A 21,551-nucleotide genomic window follows, 5' to 3' on the forward strand; every position below is an offset into this window, starting at 1 on the left:
GCTGCTACCCAATACGGGGAAACACCCATACATGCTTACATTCACACAAACACACACTCATACACTATGGTTAATGTAGCTTATTCAATTCACCTGTACCCTATGTTTTTGGATAGTGGGGGAAACCAGAACACCCAGAGGAAACCCATGCAAAATGACTGAGAACATGCAAACTCCACACAGAAATGCCAAAATGGTTCAGCTGGGACCTGAACCAGCAACCTTCCTGCTGTGAGGTGACAGGACTAACACCTCAGCCACCATGAACATAGCAAAGTTTGGTAGTACTTTTGTTAATAAATCTTGTTTATTGCATCATAACTGAGACAGAACCGTTATCAAATGTATTTACAGATGAAAGTCAAATCAATGAAACAAGAAGTATAAAAAAGAAGAAAAATATGAAAATTGCAGAACGCATGCAAATGTCTTGTCTTGGAAGTTGTCCATTGTCTTTTGGCAGTTTAATTGCATGACAATCTTAGTAATATTACGTTATTTAACAAAAATAAAATAAAAAATTAAACCAAATCTGACAGTATTCTTAGAAAAAGTGGACATATCTTAAATACAGTATATAAAAGTCATGTAATTAAAATTTAAATGTAAATAGCCAACACATAGGACAACATTTTGTCAATGAATGTGAGTTTGTTGCAAAAATTCTCTATAAATTCAAGAGGCCTCTTGCACAGTTAAATTAAATGATGTGCTCTCCTGAAATCAAAATGCAATGTTCAAATAAATAAAGATTTAAAACATTTTTGCGTTAATATTATTAGGCTATTTCGATCTGTATACTTTGCCTCAGATTTCTTTTTTATGACTCTGATAAGCAATCAAATGAACCCTTTAGACAATCAGATGCATTTACATAAAAGATGACTCACTACAAAGAACCAGCATGTTTTGCATGTGTATAGTCAGAATATATCACACTATTTGTTTAAATACAAAACATTTTTGATCAATATTTAATTACAACATCAAGAGCAATATTGACAATAATGATTTTTTTTTTTTACAATATAACAGCTGACCCCTGTCATTGGTTTATATTTACAACAGGATTTTAAACAGTTTGTTTTCATCACAGCAGTTAGTATTCTGACTGTTTAGAGCAGGGGTCACCAATCTCGGTCCAGGAGGGCCGGTGTCCCTGCAGGGTTTTGCTCCAACTTGCCTCAATACACCTGCATGGGTGTTTCAAGTATACCTAGTAAGACTTTGATTAGCTTGTTCAGGTGTGTTTAATTAGAGTTGGAGCTAAAATCTGAAGGACACCGGACCTCCAGGAACAAATTCGGTGACCCCTGGTTTAGAGAAATTGGTTAAACTGAAATGTTAAAGGTGCAGTAGGTGAGTGTCTTCAGAAACATGTTTTGTTGTGCTGGTTAAAAGTCTCTTCACATTCCAATATTAATGATTAAAGTAAATGATCTTAATGTGTTTATAAGTATTATTATATTCTGGGTGAGGCATAAAACTAAAAAATGTTCATCTAATTAAAATAATGTCGGACCTACATCTCCCGTAATTCCGATAAGTAGCCCAAACTGTCTGTAAACAAATGCAGACAAGAGCTACTGCGTACTTGTTTGTTAGCAGCTCTGCTGTTTGTGCATAAACGTGCGAAAGTGAGCGGTAAAAACATGCTGAATCCAAACTTTTTTCTTAAATCCTGAATCGATATTGTAGTTACTTTTGCATGCTGGAGGAAGGACGACACCATGACTTAACGTATTTGTGTTAGGCTGGTAATGTTTTGTTTTAAAACTATTTTTGTCACGCAGAGCTGATCGAGTTCTTATGGGTTATATGCACAGAAGTGTTGTTCAGCCACTGAAATTTTCCAGTGATAGATATATGTGGCTATTTTCAGTTTCATTCGGTCCTTTTACAGCATCAATAATGTCGATTTTTATTTAGTTTAACAACAAAACAGAAGTAAATAGTGCTATTCTGCCTAGCCTGCTTTACTGAGGTGAAGTTTATTTTATAGTCACATTGATTCATTTTTGAACAATGATGACCTGTGATGCGCTCCCTGTATTGTTTCAGAGGTTTATGCTAACAGGCTAGCATTGTGGCAGATCACCTACGGCACCTTTAACGTAAAAGACAACACAGACACTATATTTAGGGAAATTTTAGCTTATAAAGATTTTAAAAATGCCCATTCAGTTCGAGGAGTTAAATATTGCCTTTGATGCACTTTCCAGCAGGCACAGGACGTCAACATGATATCAGATTGACGTAGTACCCTGACATTGTGGGGACATTGTATTTTGTTTGGAAATTAAAATCTGGTTGACGTCAAAACCCAACATCAGGCTGATATCAATGTCCAACACCCAACCTAAAATTAACCATAAATCAAAGTCTAATGATGTTACAGCTTGACATTGTGTGGAAGTTACCACTATGGCGTCTGTCAAACGTTGGATTTTGGTTGCCATACCTGACAAATAAATGTCAGTATTTGACATCAATATTACGTTGGTTTATGATGTTAGCTTGATGTTGGATTTTGGTCACTGTCCAACACAACCTAAAATCAACCAAATGTCAATGTCATTTGACATCGTTATTGGACATCAAAACAATGTTGTCTTGACCTAAATCTAACTTAATATAAACGTCTTAAGACATTGTGTGCCTGCTGGGTTGTTATACTCTTTTATTTTTTTATTTTTCAATTAATTTCACCTTTTTTTTTATTTCTCAGTGACATTTACAACAACATAAGTGGCCGATTATCTGTGTATAATATTAGCTTTTATATGGTGAATTCAGGTAAATGGCCCTCTCTTCTTGAACTTATCTGCCACAGTTTGTCTTTTAATCTAAGTTAATTTATTTCTTGAAACCCAAATGATGTTCATTATATCAGCTTTGATCATGTAACCATATTTACAACTTTTCAAATCAAGCTAAAACTCACTAAGTGCCCCCATTGCTTAACAGAACCATTTCACTTGATATAGGTGTCTGTAACGTTACATCATAACGCCCACTTGCTCTTTGCCTTCTCCACAAAAAGAACAACAGGCATATCAATAATAAAACAAGCAGTGAAATAACCACTACAGCAATTAGAAGGTAGCTCCGAGAGTTGTCTAAAAGAAAACAAGAGAAAAGAATATATTTAGTTCACCAAGAGCTAAAGTTATGCACTCTTAAAAAATAGTAACACATAATATATCACGTAATGAAAGGCTGCTCTGAGCATTATGATTTAAAATAAACTTATTTACAGTCATGGAGCAAACCTTTTATCTTGACTGTGAAGACCTTCTCCTGTCGTCCAATTTCATTCCTGGCAAAGCATGTATAATTTCCAGCACTGGTAGACGTGGCCTTCTCGATGTTGAAGGTGATGTAGCGCCGCCCGGTGGAGATGTTCTTGTTATTAAAGCTCCACCACATCTCTGGTTCTGGGTTACCAGAGGAGTTGCACTGTAGAATTATCCTGTAGTCTTTTGCCACAACAAAATCCTGTTGGCTAGCAAACAGTCTTGGAGCATCTGTGTTTAAAGGAGAAAGATGAAATGTTATGATATATATAAATATTGAAATGTTATATATATATAAATATTGAAATGTTATATATATATATATATATATATATATATATATATATATATATATATATATATATATATATATATATATATATATTATTAACCCCCCTAAATAATCTAAATTATCTGAATTTATTTTTTCCCTAATTTCTGTTGAACGGAGAGAAGATTTATTTCAACACATTTCTAAACATAATAGTTTTAATAACTTACCTCTAATAACTGATTTATTTATTTTATCTTTGCCATAATGACAGTAAATAATACTTTACTGGATATTTTTCAAGACGTTTCTATACAGTTTAAAGTGACATTTAAAGGCTTAACTAGGTTAATTAGGTTAACTTGGCAGGTTAGGGTAATTAGGCAAGTTATTGAATAACAATGGCTTGTTCTATAGACTATTGGGGAGAAAAATTGCTTAAAGGGGCTAATAATTTTGTCCCAAAAAATGTTTTTTATTATTATTATTATTAAAAACTGCTTTTATTCTAGCCAAAATAAAACAAATAAGACTTTCTCCAGAAGAAAAAATATTATCAGACATACTGTGAAAATTTCCTTGCACTGTTAAACATAATTTAAAAAATATTTTTAAAAAAGAAAAAAAATTCAAAAGGGGGCTGATGATTCTGAATTTAACTGTGTGTGTGTGTGTGTGTGTGTGTGTGTGTGTGTGTGTGTGTGTGTGTGTGTGTGTGTGTGTGTGTGTGTGTGTGTGTGTGTGTGTGTGTGTATATATATAGCTTAGTTTTATCATTTTTGAATCCATTAGATTAGCTTAGCATAGATCAATGAATTAGATTAGATCATTAGCATCTTACTCAAAAATTATCAAAGAGTTTACATAATTTGTCTATTTAAATTTTGACACTTCAATAGCTACATTCTCTAAGACTGAAAGAAAATGCATTGTGTGTAAATTATTACTGTATGTAAAATTATTATTTGTAAAGAAACTTACTACATGGTAGGTCTGCAATATTATTGCAGTCATTGTGAGTTATGTTCTTAATATTGTAACAGGCGAATGAATATTAATGTGCCCAGCATAAATAAATACACCCTCTAAAACTCCTCAGAAAAACACAAAAATAATTTGTCTGTGACTTTTCTGACCATGCAGGGCTTGCAAAATCTGGTAGCCTGAAGTCCCAGGGCTATTGTTATATACCAAAATCTATCTACACCTTGCCTGCCGGGCTATCTAGATCAGGGGTTCTCAAACTTTTCAGCCCAGGAACCCCAAAATAACAATGCCAATGACTCGGGACCCCCACTATTTTTAGAAGTGGTTATAATCACACAAACATTGCACACAACACTCACACAAACCAATAGGCCTATATGAACACAAGAATGTTGACAACACACAAAAGTGCAACAGTCTAACAACCATTTCATTTTTTTATTCTTATTTATTCTTATTTAATATAAACCTCACCTAACGAGACTGGTGGGCACAATATTTAAGTTACATCACAAGTCTTTTCTTGGTTTAATTTTGGAGACTGCCACTTAAAGATCATCCTCCATGTTCAGTTGTGGCCTGTATTTATTTTAAATGTTCGTGAGTGCTGTAAAGGTGTCAAAGTTTAACTAATGCCATAAAATCAATCTGGTGCAACTAATGCCATGTTGTTAATCTCAGGTGAAAACCCTAGGGATTCATTCATTCATTTTCTTGTCGGCTTAGTCCCTTTATTAATCCGGGGTCGTCTCAGCGGAATGAACCGGCAACTTATCCAGCACGTTTTTATGCAGCGGATGCCCTTCCATCCACAACCCCTCTCTGGGAAACACATCCACACACACTCATACACTACAGACAATTTAGCCTACCCAATTCACTTGTACCGCATGTCTTTGGACTGTGAGGGAAACCGGAGCACCCGGAGGAAACATACACGCACGCAGGGAGAACATGCAAACTCCACAAAGAAACGCCAACTAAGCCAAGGTTCGAATCAGCAACCCAGCGACCTTCTTGCTGTGAGGCGACAGCACTACCTCCTGCGCCACTGCCTCGCCCCCTAGAGGTTACAATCTAATGTAAAAAAAAAAAAACATCTACAAAAAATTGAAAAGCTGATGGCTTTTTGTTTGGATGTTGTATTTTTATCTTCTGTAGGTTACGGATTAACAATGGTCATTTTAAAAGTTTATGCAAATTTATTAGATTTTTGGAAATCACCAAGCGACCCCCGATCAATGTCCCGCGACCCCACAGGAGGTCCCGACCCCTACTTTGAGAACCACTGATCTAGATAACCCACCAGGCTCTGTGTAGATGGCTTTTGGTTGCCAGACTGAAAAAAACAATAGACCCAGGACTTCAGGCCACCAGATTTTTAAAATCCTGCCATTACATTACATTTACATATTGAAGACCATGTTTTTTCTTACACTGGATGTTGATAGTAAGGCTTTTATTCACAGATCCATGTTTGTTTCTTGCAGTTAACTGATACAAGCCACTGTCATTCCATTTGAAACCATTGGAAAGCTGGATCCTTTTTCCTTCTTTGTAGAGGGATAACTCTGGCTTTGGTTCTCCCTCAACATCACAAGGACGGAAAACTGTTTTCTCTTTCACTTCATAGCTTTCTTCGCAGATCAGCTCTGGAGAATCTGTTTTTTAAGAGATAACATAAAGATGTAAAGACAACCTGATACACAAAACATCAGCAGATGGGTTAAGCTTAGACTGCCATTATAAAAGAACAGTATAGTGAACTATGAAACAAGCATTGGATTAACTTAAACTTGACATTTTAGCATTTGATATTTTTTTAATCAAGAACAGTCAAAAGGGGCGGGGTTTTATTTTTGAGCTCCTCCTCTCATCTTTCACTTGCAAACTAACGGTAGGTGTTGAAATGGCTCTTTATTCAGACCAGTGGTGTTGCGAGGGGGAGGGGGGGCTTTGGGGGCCTAAGCCCCTAATGTATTGTCAAAAGTCCCTGATCTTTTGGAATATGTTGCACTTAAATAAAAATAGGTTGTATAACATTTATTTTGTTATCCAAATACTTACAAATATAAATCATACGCATTGTTGGACTAATGCCGAGTTCAGACTGCATGATTTTCAAAGTAGTCGTGTCACAGATGTTTTCACACTGCATGACTATCTGGGCTAGCGTTTCGTCGCTGCTTTGTTTACACTGCAAGATGGTTCGACGACATAAACATTCACATTGCATGACTTTACTATAGGGAGAATCGCCGACAACTTCGTCCAAACTACGTCTCGCACCCAAAAACACGTGTATATCTTTTGTTATTAACTACATAATGAGAAAGAAGCCTTTAATGGGGTAGAACATGTACATGTTTGCTCACCTGGGTTTAAAGGGAATTAGCCATTTCTCCTCAACGTTGATAATAAACTAATTTCTTTCTGTATGAAACGTCAAACAGACACGGTTGCTCCTGAATCCAGTCAAACCTCCACTAGTTTTCCCTCCATTTCGTGGGTCTAAAATAAACCGAAAAGGAGCGCTTTTAACTTCTCCCCCAGCCTCCCACTGGCCTGTAGCAGGTATACACACACGCACACACAAGTGAAAGCTGCTCCCTCATTGGCTGCATATTTTCAGTCAAAACTCAATTCACACGGCATGATTTGAATCGCCGACAGCTCCAGATATTTAGCATGCCAAATATCTCACAGGCATCGGCGACTCATCGGCGATTCTCTCAGATCGCGTCTTTGATAGTTCATACTGTGTGATTGTCACTCACGTGCACGAGCGGCGATTTGCCTGTGATTTCAGGCATTTGTCGGCGATTTCTCAAAACCTGTCGGCGAGCCAAAATCGGGGCTAAAATCACGCAGTCTGAACTAGGCATAAGTAACTATGAGACTAACAATGTTCACTAGCTAAATATACATTTCAAATTGTGATTACATATAAACTTTAGGCAAACTTTAATCATTAGTCTATGATCAGAATATAATAACTTAAATAGATTAGTTTAGTAGTCCTACAATAAAACAAGATGAAAGACATTTAAATGTAAGCACCACATGTGAGATAATGAGTTAGATAATGCGATCTCATGAGAATGAGATAATAATGCAGTGCTTCATGTCTAGTGTGTGACCTACTTTACATTTCTCTCACTCAGGCAGTGAAGATCACTGATTTTGATCAAGGCAGATCCTGTGCTGGACACAAACTCATTCATCCATTCATTCGTTCATTTTCCTTCAGCTTAGTCCCTGATTTATCAGGGATTGCCACAGCAGAATCAACCGCCAATTTATCCATCATATGTTTTACACAGCGGATGCCCTTCCAGATGCAACCCAGTGCTGGAAAACAACCATACACTCTCACATTCTCTATGGCCAATTTAGTTCATCCATTTCACCTAGCACATGTCTTTGAATTGCGGGTAAAACCGTAGCACCCAGAGGACACTGACACAAGCATGGGGAGAACATGCAAACTCTACACAGAACTCCACAATACCAACTGGTCCAGCCTGGATTCGAACCAGCAACCTTCTTGCTGTGAGGCGACAGAGCTAACCACTGAGCCACCATGCCACCCTTGAACACACACTAAAACACATACTGGTGCAATAGTCTAGTGGTTAGCGCACTGACATTTGGTGCGGTAGCACTTCAGGGCGTCCTGAGTTCCAATCCCGGCTCAAGGACATTTTTCCCCAAAAAAAGAGATTTTCAAAATGTAAGAGGTCACAAATATTTTAACCAGAGCCTCAAATGTGAACGTTTGAAAAATGAGATTTCAGAATACACATGGTGGAAGAAATTTGGACACGGATTTAAGCAATCGTACCGTTGCCACAAATCGACATGCTCATCCTTCATCTCTGCTGTCCAAATCCATTTTGCTTTGTGCTTTCTGCGCCATTGTTTCTATCTTCTGTTTTCTGATTGGATAATATTTTGCTTCACATGATAATCTTCGGCTCATATGTACGTTGAATATTTACAATTCACAATCAGAGGACCCAAGACATTCTTTCAAGCAGATTAAGTCACTCTCAACACACCTCATGCCCAAGAAAATCGGAGATAATCTGGACATGCTAGAATTGTCAGAAATCTGCCCGGTTATCTTGTGATGCAGAGGATAATGTGACGGTTCATTTGGCTGGCTAGTCGAAATCCACAGCATCCAGGCATGTGCACACATGGGGCTCAACCTATGTAGTGCACATGCCTTTTTTAGTCTTGGATAGAAAGTGCCCTTCCAAATTGATCTGCTCCTGCGACAAACCCCCAAACTAACAACTTATTGTTAGTCAACAAACGCCGGTTGAACAATGAACGCGATGGCAAAGAAAGCAAGAGAGGTATTTTTGTGGACAGACGACGAAGTCAAGTTGTTACTAAACGCAACAAATGAATAACTGCACAATGGCCCCTAAAACAGACAATAGTGCAAACAACGCTCCTATTTTGTGTCCATGTTGTTGTTTACATTGAAAGGCTGGTCTGCTGTCTTCCGGTAACATTAAAGCCATGTGTTATAGTCATGTGATAGGGGCTTGACGAATAAGGGAAGGATACGCAAGTAGCGAAATCAGGTAGCGGATCTCAGCAGCCCGCCTCCGTTTTCAGATGTCTCAGTTTTCCCTCATCAACACTGAGACGAAGCAGCAGGTTTTAGAAAAACAGCAAATCCATCGTTTCCAAAACGCTCTGTTTTTGGGGCTCGAAAACTCCGGCGTAGTGTGGACAGATGGCGTAACCGTAGCAAAACTTATGCGTTTTCAAAATAAAACGCATTAGTGTAAACGGGGCCTTAGATTCAGTATGGACTGGACAAGGTGGATTTGGACCCAACAGTATACATTTTTGAAGAACTGTCATACTTACACTCTACTGTGATGCTTATGGTGCAATTGGATTCACCGTAACGATTACTAGCAGTGATTTCATATTGGCCAGAATCTGTTTCGGTAAGAGGTGCAGAAGCATTGACTGGCGATGAATTGTGTTTCCAGGAGATGCTTGGATGGGGGTTGCCCACAACAGAATGTAAATGTTTTGGATATGAATCTAAGGAAGACCCTTTCTTTGGTGACCAGGGCTGACAAGATTTAATTTCTGGAGCATCTGGAAACAAAGAAAGAAGGAAAATATAATTCATTGGTTTGTATGTTGAGAGCATTTCTAGCTACACATTTAGAAATGAAAACACCATTTTGTTTACTGACAGTGTACAGGAATGCTGAGAGGTTCAGATGTGTTTTTAGGAGGCGGTTGAGGTCCTTCTTCTCCCAGGTTCAGCTCTGTTTCACATCTGAACTGAGCTCCATTATCAGCTCTGACTGGATGGATCAGGAGATAAGATGTTATGTTGACTGGACTCTTGGTAGTGTCTGTAAAACTTTCTTGATTCACCAGAGTTTCTCCTTTGTACCAGTTGACAGTGAGGTTCTGAGCAGGAGCCACATTATAAATGTCACACTGGAGCTCATACTGGTTTCCCTCTGTCATTGCTTGATTCACAGCGCTGATGGAAACACTGTCTGGAGTCTCTGTGGAGAAAGATTCACACACTCTGGTACCTGCAGTCATCAGCCTACATTTATTTATTTATTATTTTTCAGAATAAAAGAAACAAATAATAATAATAACAGAGGAACTCACTGTAAATAGTGACTGGGAGAGGTACTTCACACTGCTTGCCATAGTTTATGTAGCAGAATGGTGGCTGTATCTTCCAGTCTGTCAGCTGTGACACTCTCCATGTGATCAGACTGACTTTGGACAGGGGCACTCCTCCCACAGTGGATTCCCATCCTATCCCATCATGTGGGACAAATGATTTGCAGTCAGCTGAAACACTACTGCCATATTTCACAACAGCTCTCCTTGGCTTTAGTTCAATCGGACATCCACCATCTAGAATATGATGTGATTAAAAACCAATGAAGCATTATTGACACAGGCAGCAGCAGAATTATTTAACAGTACATTTGGCATGCAGATCTAAAATATAATGCTCTCTGTATTTACACTGTAAAAGTGATTTTTTTCATTTAGTGAAGTTTATTCATGAACTAATTTCGAGAGGAGCACGTGATTATGATTGAACACGGCTGGTTCTTCATTAGCATGCATGATCCACCAATCAGGCCATTCCTAACCCACTATAAAGAGCCAGGGTTTTTCACTACAGTCATCATCGATTTGAAGAATCCCCCCTTCCACCCCTACCTTTTCACCTTTCCCTCCATAAGGCAGCACGGTGGCCCAGTGACTAGCACTGTCGCCTCACAGCAAGAACGTCACCGGTTCTAGTCCTTTAACAGGCCGGTGGTCGTTTCTGTGTGTAGTTTGCATGTTCTTCCCGTGCTTGCGTAGGTTTTCCCCGGGTCCTCCGGTTTCCTCCCACATTCCAAAAACATGCACAACAAGTAAATTGATAAATCTAAATTTGCAATACAGGTAATCTCATAACGCCGCATTTCTTTTCATTCAATTTTTAGTCATCAGCTCTTATCAAGAGGGAGTTGTCGAGATCTACCTGAGCTCAAGGCTCCCCTCTCTTCTTCCAAACTGGAGGTAGCCCAGGGCTCAAGAACCTTCGAGCTCAGGGCTCTCTCCCGGGACAGCATGCCAAACTTGCTTATAATCAATCATCAGCTAAGTGTGAACTCTTGAATTTTACTTAAAAAAAAAAAAAAGTGAGTAAACCAGGTGCTTTAAAATCAACAAATTAACTAAAAGAGCCCCTATTATGGGTTTTTGAAAATGACTTTCCATGCGTGTATCACAGCTCTAAATCAAGTGAAATATCCCAAAATAAATCTGCTTCAATCTGAAAGTGTGCTGTGTTAAAACAATTGATTCATCTATAAAAAAAAAAAATCATAGTGGTTCAAATGAATCGCCATGGTAGCTAATCTTCAGCCGTGTCGGCGTGACATTGATACAGAACTCAAGCCCCAACCATTTGTTGCACACGCAAACCCAGTACTTGGTACTTTTACTTACTGTGAGTATGATTTTTCAGTATTATTTCCACCACTGATGAGAATACTTGCCAAACAACATCATTTAAATAATTAGTATTTTTTCCCTGATTCAAGATAAAATAAGGGCTTTTGCACCCATTTAAACCTATTCTATCTAAGTTATCATTAAACAGGTCACACCATAAAAACACAGCTTTGTTAAAAGTGTCCTCTTCAGAATAATGCAAAACTCACACTTAGGGTCCTATCATACACCCACAACACGTGTTTCCTTGACGTGTTGCTATTTTCAGACCAATGCAACCTTAATTTTCACGTCTTCCACCATAATGTTTAAATAGCAAATCCATTTGCGCCACTTTGTAGACTCATGGGTGTGTTGGCCCATAAAGGAGGTGTGTTAAGGCGCATTGTTGGCACGTTGCTATTTTGAGGAACTAAAACAGACTGCTCAATAGACCAGCTGAAAGCAGGTCTAAAGTCCAGCGCAGAGCGTGTCATTTGTGCGCTTTGCTTAAACATTGCTTAAAACACGCAGGATGTACAGCAATTTGCAAAAATGTTTTTAAATGAAAAAGAACTAAAGGATTTAAATATTACAAAAAATTGTTACATTCAGTTTATTCACGACAATTTGCTTTTGTATAATGGTATTATTATAAGCAGTGTTGTTTATTATATGCATATTTATATTTGTTAACAACAAGCTTAGATTTGCCCCCCTGTCAGGTTTTGGACCATATGGGGCACAGCATGTGTATTTGGATAACTTAGTTCTTTGGGCACACTTCGTTATTATTGTCCATTTATTAGTTTGCTGGAAATTAGATCTGAATTTAGAAATAGTTCTAAAACTAATCTTTGAGGTTAACAAGCTAAATTAATCATGAATGCTAAGGAATGTCTTCAGTGAGTGCGTCCAACATGTTTCCTAATCCACGAAAGAGAAGAAGTGAAAGTGAAACTAAAGGCTAAATGGAGAAGGCTCGTTCTTTATCCTCGCGCTGCAGATGCTCTGTTTAGCTGTTTTCTCGCTAGTGAATTGTTTAGTTTTTACATGTACAAAGTCATGTACACATGGCATGACGCAACTGACTCTTAAAGGGAATGGGAGATGAGACTCTGATTGGTTTAATGCACATTATGCTCAAATCACACTCATAACTCATTAAACGAATAAGCACAACCCAGTAAGACTATGCATTTTTCCGTCCTTAAAATAGTAAAAGTAAATTTAGACACGTCCTTAATGCTTTTGCACCCTGTGCTTTAGACTTTGCACTTAGACCAGTAAATTAGAGCCCTTAGGCTATCATACACCCGGCGCAATGTGGCGCAAGCATGGGCGTGGTAGTGGGGGGAAAAGTGGACCTGACTACTCAGGGCCCCGTCTAGGGAGAGAGCCCTTTAAAATCCCACCAATTTTTTATTTATTTATTATTTTTGTAGCCTACTTCGAATTAATTGGCCCCTCCAATTGATGTCAATGTCATTATTTATTTTAAAATATATTGATACATATATTGAACAAAATGTCAGTACACAAACCCGATGTAGCCTACGGTTTAAAGGTATTTGAGCACAAGTAGGCCAAATGCATCAATTTGGTGGTGAATGAAAGAACCAGTCATTATTATAATCTGATTTGATTATAGATTAAAACACTATTTGTGCATGTTTATATTCAAATAATTTTAAAAAAATTTGTAGGGGGCCCACTGACATTGAGAGGGTACAGGGCCCAGAATTTGGTGCTACGCCCCTGGGCGCAAGGCGCGGCACAATAGTCTTTTGGTAGTTTCAGCTTGGCGCAAGAGTCGTTTTGAGGCGTTGCGCTACACTGTTGGCGCGTTGCTATTTTGAGAAACTATAATAGATTTTTCATTAGACCAAAACAAACCCGGTCTAAACTCCAGTGCAGAGTTGCGCCTGGCTTACGCACTGCTTAATACGCACAAGAGAGCAATAGGCAAATATCTTTACATATGAAAAAAATGAAATATTAAGGATATATATAGTATATAATAAGAATAGATATAGAATATAAATATAAAGGATTAAAATATTACAAAACATATTATTTTCTAGCCTACATAAATATGAAAAATCACTGCTTTTATGTCTTCTTTATCTCGGGAGGCTTTTTCAGTTCATTCATAACAATTTGCTTTTGTATAATGTTATTAATATTAGCAGTATTATTTATTATATCCATATTTATATTTGTTTTATTAAAAACAAGCTTAGATTTGCCCACCTGTCAGGTTTTAGACCATATGGGGCACAGCATGTGTTTTAGGATATAACTCAGGTTTTTGAGCACATTTTGTTATTATTATTCATTTATTCGTTTGTTGGAAATTAGAACTGAATTTAGAAATAGTTTTGAAACGAATATTTGCGCTTAACAAACAAAAGTATTTATTTATAGACTAATTGATGTCTGTGCGTAAAGGTTTCCCTATCCAAGAGCGAATGTGAAAGTAGTTCAATTATCTCTCATTCCCACACAGTAGATGCTCTGTTTAACAGTTTTCTGTTAAAAAACTGTTAACTGTTTGCTTGTGAAATGCTCATTTTTTCCACTTAGACTTACTTTGCGTCCTGTAAATAGCGAATGCACTCTTGGCGCGACGCAGCTGACTCTTAAAGCGAATGGGAGATGAGACTCTAATTGGTTTATTCTCAAAACACACCTATAACTCATTAAGAAAATAAACTCAACCCTTTTAGACCATGCTCCGCGGCGCAAGGCAGATTTCCCGTCCTTAAATTAGCAAAAACGCGTCCTGACACGCCCTGAAAGCGTTTGCGCCCTGCGTTTTGTGCTCTGCGCATGGACCGTCGAAATAGAGCCCTTAGTCTCAATGACAGTTTCAGAGTGGCATTTGAGATTAATTATATACAAACATGCATTGTGTTCTGGATATAAATCATACAACATTTGTAAGTTTAATTTAATTCTTTCAAGGTAAATGATTAGATAAATTCAACCATTTCTTGGTAAAATATGCAGTTGAAGTCTAAAATTATTAGCCCCCTAAATTATTAGCCCCCTGTTTATTTTTTTCCCCAATGTCTGCTTAACGAAGTGAAGATTTTTTAACACATTTCTAAACATAACAGTTTGAATAACTTATCTCTAATAACTGATTTATTTTCTCTTTGCCATTATGACAGTAATGAGTAATAATATTTGACTAGATATTTTTCAAGACACTTCTATACAGTTTAAAGTGACATTTAAAGGCTTAACTAGGTTAATTAGGTAAACTAGGCAGGTTAAGGTAATTAGGCAAGTTATTGTATAATGATATTTTGTTCTGTAGACTATTGAAAAAATATATAGCTTAAAGGGGCTTATAATTTTGACCTTAAAATAGGTTTAAAAAATTAAAAACTGCTTTTATTCTAGCTGAAATAAAACCAGTAAGACTTTCTCCAGAAAAAAAAATATCATGCTTTGTTTATGACATGAATCATGTCATAAACAATTGGAGACATATTTATTAAATTGTTAGAGACCACAAACATTAACATTTATGAAGTTGTTTGAACTAAATGAAGAAAAAAAAACTACAAGAATAACTACACTTGCTTATGTGTGAGATTAAGTAAGAAGTTAAATACCTATGTTTTGTGTGACTTTTGTGTGACCTGTTAAGCTTAATAAAGTGGAAACTTACATTGTACAGTAATGCTGAGAGTTTTTGATGTGTTTTTAGGAGGAGGTTGAGGTCCTTCTTCTCCCAGATTCAGCTCCGCTTCACACCTGTACTGAGCTCTATCATCATTTCTGTTTGGATGGATCAGGAGTTTAGATGTTTTACTGACTGGACTCTTGGTGTTGTCAGTGAAGCTGGTTTGATTCACCAGAGTATCTCCTTTGTACCATTTGACAGTGAGACTCTGAGCAGGAGCCACATTGTAAACATTACACTGGAGCTCATACTGCTTTCCCTCCGTCATTGGTCCAGTGTGATTCACAGTGCTAATGGAAACACTGTCTGGACTCTCTGTGGAAACATATTTCAGAGAAATCCAAAATCACACACGTATAGAAAATAATTGTTCAGATCAGAATTAAATCAGATTTAACAAAAAACGTACTATAAATGGTAACTGAGAGAGTCCGGGAACACGGCTGTGTGTTATTGAAGTAGATGTAGCAAGAGAATTTGCCCTCCCACTCCGTCATTTGATCCACGGTTTTGGAGATCTCACTAGTGCTCTCCACTGTCTCTTCATTTAGCTCCCAACTCAAGCCCAAATATTTGGTGGTTTCAGCAGAGCAGTTTACTGAGAATGAAGTTCCATATTCAACCACCACTTCAGAAAAGTTGAAGGAAATGGGGCAGTCATCTGACAAAATAGAGCAAACAAAATCAAAACGTTATGACAAAACTGATCTACATGAAAACAAGTGTAGGCCTTTTTCACGAACATTAATTACGTTTAGAGTGTGGAAGGATAGAATGTCGGTCCACTAGGTGATAAGCATCCGCTGAGGTAAATCAAGAGGTAGTGAAATCTAGCGGATCTGTATCTAAGGTATCTGACTCCATTCACATATTGCTCCGGGGGCCGGCCGGAAGTATTGATATGCACCTATCACTGTACTGGATGTTCATTCGGCAGTTTGTGAAGAAGGCCTATTTAAGAGTCCATAAAGTGTGAATAAAGGCAAGGTAAACTGAACATATACAGTGCATCCTGAAGGAATTCACTGCATTTTGTTTTAGTAATGTTATGCCCCATGCCATATTGAATTCAATTGTTTAAAGGCCAATTCACAAACTTCTACCTCACCAAAAGATAATTTAAGTCACCAGATTAAAGCATGGCACTTATCAATCTATAGCAAACAATCATTCCTACAGTTTGTGTCTTTGTGATGTAAATTGGCCTTACAATGACTGAAGGTCACTTGAGGATTGACATTTAAATTTAAGTGCTACTTTTTCATATCGCTGTGTGAGATGCTGCAAAACCCAAATACAAGCACAATATGCCTATTAATATGGTGATCCTGGTTCCCACATAATAAACCTGTGTCACACCTAACAAAATGAAAACTTACATTCAACAGTAATGCTGAGAGGTTCTGATGTGACTGTAGGAGGAGGTTGAGGTCCTTCTTCTCCCAGGTTTAACGCTGCTTCACACCTGTACTGAGCTTCATTATCAGTTCTGTCCGGTTGGATCAGGAGATAAGATGTCATGTTGACTGAACTCTTCCTGGTGTCAGTGAAGCTGGTTTGATTCACCAGAGTTTCTCCTTTGTACCAGTTGACAGTGACACTTTGAGCAGGAGCCACATTGTAAACATCACACTGGAGCTCATACTGAATTCCCTCTATCATTGGTCCAGTGTGATTCAAGGCGCTGATAGAAACACTGTCTGGAGTCTCTGTGTAAACATAATTCAGTGATATCAAAAGTGTTTTAAAAAATCGCATGCTTTTAGATTAAACAAAAACTTACTATAAATGGTAACTGAGAGATTCTGTGAACACGGCTGTGTTTCATTGAAGTAGATGTAGCAAGAGAATTCGCTCTCCCACTCTCCCACTAGAGTTTTGGAGATCTCGCCAGTTTTCTCCACAGCCTCTTTATTTGGCTCCCAACTCAAGCCCAAATGATCAGTGACGTTGGTGGAGCAGTTCACTGAGAATAAAGCTCCATATTCAACCACCTCAGGAATGTTGAAGGAAATGGGGCAGTCGTCTGACAAAATAGAGCAAATAATAACAAGGAGTTATGACAAGTGTTTTTTTATTCATGGATTGGTATTTTATGCCTTATGCAAAAGTGAATTAAATTCATTACATCCTTCAAAACTCTACAAACAATACTCCATAATGACAACATGAAATAAGCTGGTTTGAAATCTTTGTTAATTTATAAAAAATAAAAATAAAAAAAATAAGATGTACATAAGTGTTAACAACCTTTACTAGAGCACTTAAAATTGAGTAGAAGTGCAACAATCAAAAAACAAAACGGCAACAAAATATAAAACAAAATGGAAACAAAAAAAGGCAACAAAATATAAAACAAAATGAAGACAAAAAAAAAAAACAGCAACAAAAAACAAAATGACAACAAAATATAAAACAAAATGGAAACAAAAAACGGCAAGACAATATAAAACAAAATGCCACAAAACATAAAACAAAACAGCAACAAAACAAAACAAAATGGCAACAAACAAAAAAGATATGGCAACAAAAAACATACAACAAAACGGCAACAAAAACACAGCAACAAAAAAAACAAAACGGTGACAAAACAAAACAAAACGGCAACAAAAAAACACAACAAAAAAATGGCAACAAAATATAAAACAAAATGACGGCAAAAAAACAGCAACAAAAAACAAAATGACAACAAAACAAAAAACAAAATGACGACAAAACAAAAAACAAAATGACAACAAATCATAAAACAAAATGACAACAAAACATAAAACAAAATGACAACAAATCATAAAACAAAATGACAACAAAACATAAAACAAAATGACAACAAAACATAAAACAAAATGACAACAAATCATAAAACAAAATGACAACAAAACATAAAACAAAATGACAACAAAACATAAAACAAAATAACAACAAAACAAAAAACAAAATGACAACAAAACATAAAACAAAATGACAACAAAACATAAAACAAAATGACAACAAAACATAAAACAAAATGACAACAAATCATAAAACAAAATGACAACAAAACATAAAACAAAATGACAACAAAACATAAAACAAAATGACAACAAAACATAAAACAAAATGACAACAAAACTTAAAACAAAATGAAAACAAAACATAAAACAAAATGACAACAAAACATAAAACAAAATGACAACAAAACTTAAAACAAAATGACAACAAAACATAAAACAAAATGGAAACAAAAAAACAGCAACAAAATATAAAACAAAATGGCAACAAAACAAAACAAAACAGCAACAAAACAACAAAATGGCAACAAACAAAAAATATGGCAACAAAAAAAGACAAAAAAAATGGCAACAAAAAAACAGCAACAAAAAAACTAACAAAATGGTAACAAAACATAAAGCAAAACGGCAAAAAAAAACAACAAAAAAATAAATAAAAATGGCAATAAAACATAATATAAAACAACAAAATGGCAACAAAATATAAAACAAAATGACGACAAAAAAACAGCAACAAAAAACAAAATGACAACAAAACAAAAAACAAAATGACCAAAAAACATAAAACGAAATAACAACAAAACATACAACAAAATGACAACAAAACATACAACAAAATGACAACAAAACATACAACAAAAGGACAACAAAACTTAAAACAAAATGACAAAAAAACGGCAACAAAAAAACAGCAACACGGCAAAAAAACACATGAAAAAGACATGAAAAAAATATACATATATTTTTTTTTCATATATATATATATATATATATATATATATATATATATATATATATATATATATATATATATATATATATATATAATTTTTTTTTTTTCATGTCCAAGTTTGAAACAACATCAGTGAATAAATTATACCGGATTTACTTTATTTTCTAATGCATAAGAAGCAGCACAATTTATACCAACCACTCTGGTCAAATTGACCCATATCTCCACACATCTGCTTTAAAAAGTAATGTATTCTGTTTTAATGATAATTAACACATGCCTAAATGTCTGCCATTATTGATGTTCATTTTTTGTGACATGATTCATTCTCTTAAACAAAAATAAAAATACTCTTGAGATGCTTGCAGAGATGTAGAGGCAGTGAATTCATTGTGTTTATTATAGCGGTGTGTTTATTATTGAGGAGATATTTACTTGCTCATCATTAAGATGTTTAAAGAAAATTTATACATTTTATACATACATATATACAACCTTAACATTACATTTTAAATATTATTCATTGGCATACATAACTACTCTACACCACCAATGATATTAATGACATCATGTGACTTATTGAGGAGACATCAGACTCATTCTGATTACGTACCCCTATATACATTTCTGGAGAGCACCAAACATATCCCAGGACCAACGTTTTTATCAGTTTTCGCAAATCCAGGTAAATGTAGTTGAGATCTCAATTTTCGCCATTCGCGCCTGCTCTTCTCATGTAAATCCACCAGAGGCTGCTGTCGACTGACTGACTGACTGACTGACTGACTGACTGACTGACTGACTGACTGACTGACTGACTGACTGACGGACTGACTGGTCGACCAATTAACAAACCCACCCCCTTACCTAAATCCAACCAATAGTGTTTTCAAAAGCACTGATTGACCAGCGCCCACCCACTTCCCTAAACCCAACCGACAGTGTTTTGAAAAGCAATCATGAAAAAGAAAACCCCTTGTAGCCACCTGAATTTTACTACGTTTTCATATTTTACCACATTTTCACCCTAGTTTTTACTTGTTTTGTTTTCGGGGGGGGGGGGGGGGGTAAAGTTTTACCTGCTTTCTGGGACCGCTCTTCGTCTGACTTGTGCCCTGTCATCATGGTGAACTCCGCTCTACATCTAAAATCCTCCAATGTACACGACAAGTGGCTAAATGGAGTTAAGCGGTCATCTGGTAATTGTGAAAAGGAACAGCGTCATACCGCCCGTAGCATTCATTTTAAAGACGAAATGCAGCCATACGTTCCTCTGGCTACATAATTCACGATCTCTAAAAGTGTATAGGCTTACGTTTTCAGAATGAGCCTATATTGCAACACTAACACTGTAAAAAATGCTGGGTTCCACACAATCGATTTGTCTTGAGACAACAAAGGAATTGAATTACCTCATTAGTTTTTTTCTTTCTTTTTTTTACGTATTTAAGTGGATTGAACATAAAACTATTAAGTTGTGCCCCAAAAAGCTCAAGAATTGTGTTGTGTCAGCTTATTTTAAATAAGCTACAAAATTATAAAAAAATAAATAATTAAAAAGTATATTAATAAGTAAAATAAAATAAGTATACAATAAGTTAAATGAAATAAATAATAAAATAAGTAGTTTGAACAAACATCAAACATCATTTTTTGAGTGTGCCAACCCCTTAAAATACCTGTGAGATTTCACTGAAACCCATTCAAAAAAAAAAAAAAAAAGTAGCTGCATCCATTTAAAAAAGTCATTTTTATTATCATTTTCTTAGCATTTAAAAGTTATTAGTACGTAATATTATTCTGTTTGTTCGCACCTTACATTGGAAAAACAAAGTTCAACATGCTTTTGGGCGTTTTAAGTGTGAAGGAAACTTAGCAGACTGCCCACATGTGCTTTTAGGTTTCTATTGAAAGACTTACACCTACCACACCCCATACAAAACAGCTTGTAGCAAAAAAAATAAAAAATTATATATATATATATATATATATATATATATATATATATATATATATATATATATATATATATATATATATACATATATGTATGTACAAAGTTACTTTAATCTGACTTTAATATTCAGAAATACTCAATAAATCAGATGTAAAATGATCTTCAAAATGCCATAGCTTTTAAATACATCTTAGATAAATAAGCATCTAGCTACATCACCCCAACTAAAGCGAAACGAATAGAAATAGGCCAACAAAATACAATAGTTAAAAACTCAGCCAAAAATAACTATGAACTCTCTTTCTGGAAGACTTGCTAACTCTATAGCCATCAAAACACTTAAGAGACCATTGGTTCTGCAGTTAATCCCTTAGAAAAGACAAGATGGAGAAGTCTTACCGCCATAAGCAAGAGTGATGAGCAGCAGGGCTATGAACTGTTGAAGCCGAGGCATTGTCAGCATCAAAACTGACAATGATAGGCAACAATGCTGGTAGTTGACGCTGGAAATGCAGAATCTCCTTTGCTGTTGTGGGCGAAATGGGTTTATTTTGTTTTAAATGTGATAAGCATGGTGTTGTGTGTCTCAGAACAGGATATCCTGCAGTTTGAATAAGGAAA

General features: G+C 36.2%; 1 protein-coding gene across 1 annotated transcript; it reads right to left on the reverse strand.

The window, feature by feature from the left end:
• Positions 1 to 288: 288 nt before the first annotated feature.
• si:ch73-208g10.1 lies at positions 289 to 21,528 on the reverse strand. Its single transcript, NM_001098261.2, is given in 11 exon segments — positions 289 to 3,119; positions 3,273 to 3,527; positions 5,991 to 6,215; positions 9,445 to 9,684; positions 9,786 to 10,109; positions 10,222 to 10,476; positions 15,239 to 15,568; positions 15,663 to 15,914; positions 16,633 to 16,962; positions 17,037 to 17,279; positions 21,330 to 21,528. Coding segments are annotated over 11 exon segments (2,694 nt in total). The 5' UTR covers positions 21,394 to 21,528; the 3' UTR covers positions 289 to 2,943.
• Between the last annotated feature and the right edge of the window lie 23 nt (positions 21,529 to 21,551).

The sequence above is a fragment of the Danio rerio genome, chromosome 3, assembly GCF_052040795.2.
Source record: "Danio rerio strain M-AB ecotype USA chromosome 3, GRCz13ab, whole genome shotgun sequence".
NCBI lineage: Eukaryota > Metazoa > Chordata > Actinopteri > Cypriniformes > Danionidae > Danio > Danio rerio.